At 54.8% G+C, this 2754-nt stretch overlaps 1 protein-coding gene across 1 annotated transcript in view; it reads right to left on the bottom strand.

Annotated features, from left to right (window-relative positions):
• The window catches only part of ACADL (acyl-CoA dehydrogenase long chain), a 44653-nt gene extending 42622 nt beyond the window's left edge, over window positions 1-2031 (bottom strand). Inside the window, exon 1 of the mRNA XM_027873847.1 lies at window positions 1887-2031. Coding sequence (XP_027729648.1) covers window positions 1887-1978 — 92 coding nt within the window. The 5' untranslated portion in view covers window positions 1979-2031. The remainder of the gene's footprint in view (window positions 1-1886) is intronic.
• Window positions 2032-2754: the final 723 nt, after the last annotated feature.

Genomic DNA, 2754 nt, shown 5'->3' with positions numbered 1-2754 from the left:
CTTCTGGTTGTATGTTTTGATCTTCTTTGTCACCAAAGTAACATAATATAGTCTGACTCTTTTTGCACTGCTTACTGACGATCCCAACCAATTACTTGAGTTTTAAACTCTTTGTTAAGGTAAGAGTCTGCTTCCAATATGGAGAATGTACTGTCCCAAGGTTCGGGGGTTTGTACAGCTGTTTTCAGAGATACTTCTAGGGACCTGAAAAGTGTCAGTTCTTCCAAGGTGGTATGATAAGGGGCAAGGTGTTTCCTCTCCACCGCCACAACAAGCTCTACCACACCAGCGCTCCTCCTCACCCCAGGAATGCCCCTCAGAACTGTGACCCAGATCCAAGCACTGGTAAAGCAAGAGATTCTTGCCTCAGCACTGGCAAAGAGATCCTTGCAATCCCTCTCTGATCAGCCACTGGATTCCCCCTCAGTCTGTGGGCCGGAAGATCAGAAGGCAGCCGCTGCCCTCGGGGCGGCTGAGACCTTGCTCCTTCTCTCCCACAGTCACAGACTTTTCCCACTGACCTTCTAAGTTGTCTTTCCCATTGGTGGGTTAAGAAGTCTGGAAACCACCACAGCTGCCAGAGATTCAGTCTTCTGAGGCCTGCTCCACGACTGTTTCACCTGCAAGCCCATGCTGAACTGTGCTCCTCTCCCAGCCCGGAGCGATATACCTTTCCCATCAGCCATCCAGGTTGTCTTGGGCTGGAAATTTGTTTCACTCTGTTTTTTTTTTATGGGTTCTGCTGCTTTAGAATTTGTTTAGAGCCATTTTTTATAGGTATTTGGAGGGGTTTGGGGGAGAGTTCAAGCAAGTCACTGCTTTCCCTCCACCATCTTGGCTCTGCCCCCATTCTTTCACTTTTGAAAGAAGGGTCATGGTGTAAAAGAATGTATGTGCACCAGTGGTTCTCCAAGTGGGGTCTGGGAACTTTGGAAGGCATATACTAAGGTGTTTTCATTTCTAATACAGAAAATGCTGAGGGCTATAACCATCATAAATAAAAGCTCTGGGGGGAGGGGTTGTGAGCCTCTATAAATTTAAGAAAGTAAAGTAAGAACAAAAAGTTTTAGAACAGCTCAGCGGTTTAACGCTGCCTAAGAAAACACTGATGAGAACACCTCCTTCCCTCGGTGAATCCCCCGGGGGCGCTTAGGTAATTCAGTGCCCACTCGGTGCCGGGAGCTGTGGGGGGGCTGGGGACCCCAGGAGGAGCACAGGACGGGTCCTGCCCTCGGGGAGCTCCCCGTCTAACAGGGGCAGCTTACGGCTCTTCCGCGTTTAGGGGAGCGGCGGCTGAGGCGCCCCTCCGCCCTCCCTACCTCGCAATGCGCTCCAGGCCAGCAGGGGCGAGACCTCTCCCCGGGCCATGCCCCGGGCGCCCCGCCGGCGAGGATGCCCTTTGCCCCCGGGCTGGGACATCCTCCCACCACCGCCCAGCAGCCAAAAGGCTAAATTTAGCAGCGGCAGAGGCAGAGGCGAAGGCTCGGAGCCCGGGCTTCTGGCACTGGGAAAGGAGGCCAAAGTTCACGGTCACGACCCAGGCTCCTCCGGAGCAGGGTCTCCCTGCTGCATGGGGCAGCTCGCCCACCCGCTCCATTCCAGCCGCAGCGAGACGGTCCGAGCCGCTCGGGGACCCGCAGCTGGAGCAGCAGCTGGTACCGACGCGGCGGAGACGGCGGGGCAGAGATCGGGCCCCCCAGCTCCCCACGCCCAGGGGTCACCCACGGCCCGGCGGAGATGGGGGCGCAGTCCCGGGCAGTGCCCACTTCCCAGGCGGCGCTACCCGCTAGCAAAGCGAGCCCCGCAACTTCTTTAATCCCACGAGGGCTCCGTTCCCCGCTCCCTCCCCGTCCCCCTGCCCCCAGCCGCCTTGGCCGGACACTCGCCTAGTACTGGGGGCGACGGGGAGCAGAGGCTGGGTGGTCAGGCGGCTCCACCCGCGCAGGGTCCTGCAGAGCAGCCGGGAGGCCACGGCCATGGTCCAGGAGCGGAGATCTCAGGCGGAGCCCACCCCTGCATTGACTTTGGCTTTTATGAAGTCAGTGCCTGGGCGGGGTGCGAACCGAGGCTCCACCTATTGACCGACGGCGACGGGTCGGAAGTCTGCGTACCCCGCCCCCCCAAGCCCCAATCATTAGAGGAAAAAGCCAATCTGAGCCCGAAACCACCGAGAGAGCCGCGATCCCCGCTCTGCAAGGCCAGCGCCCCGGGTCTCGGCCTGTCTCCAAAAACATTGTTGCCATGCAGCAGTAAAGTCAGAAAGCGTTATTCTTGCTTAGCTGAGTTAACCTAGGGATACAAAGTGAGGTCAACAACAGTATTTATTTATTGAACACCTGCTAAGTGCCAAAGCACAGTCCCTGCTTTCCCACTTCCCCACTTTCTTGTTTGTAACTCCATTGCTTAGCACAGTGCCTGACACAAAGCTAGTAAATATTTATTGACTGACCGCTAACTCTGGGCCCTTCTAGCTTTACATCTATGATCTCATACCTTTGTGGGTAGTTAGAGATGGGTTGGAAAGGATATTCAGATATTTATTTAGAGTTTATTTAACTTTTCCTTGGTCATTTTACTACCAACCAAAATTCCATGAAAAGTTCATGTTCTAATGGGGGTGGGGTGGGAGACAACGGGTAAATACGTATGTACAAGTCATAGATAGTGTAGATGGAGGGCAATCTGTGGGAAAGGCCTCCAGCAGAAGGGATTTGAGCTGAATTTTGAAGAAAATCAGGGTAATATAGGAGGCAG

The sequence above is a fragment of the Vombatus ursinus genome, unplaced genomic scaffold, assembly GCF_900497805.2.
Source record: "Vombatus ursinus unplaced genomic scaffold, bare-nosed wombat genome assembly UNPS02014802.1, whole genome shotgun sequence".
NCBI lineage: Eukaryota > Metazoa > Chordata > Mammalia > Diprotodontia > Vombatidae > Vombatus > Vombatus ursinus.
This window is presented reverse-complemented; position numbering and strand designations above follow the sequence as displayed.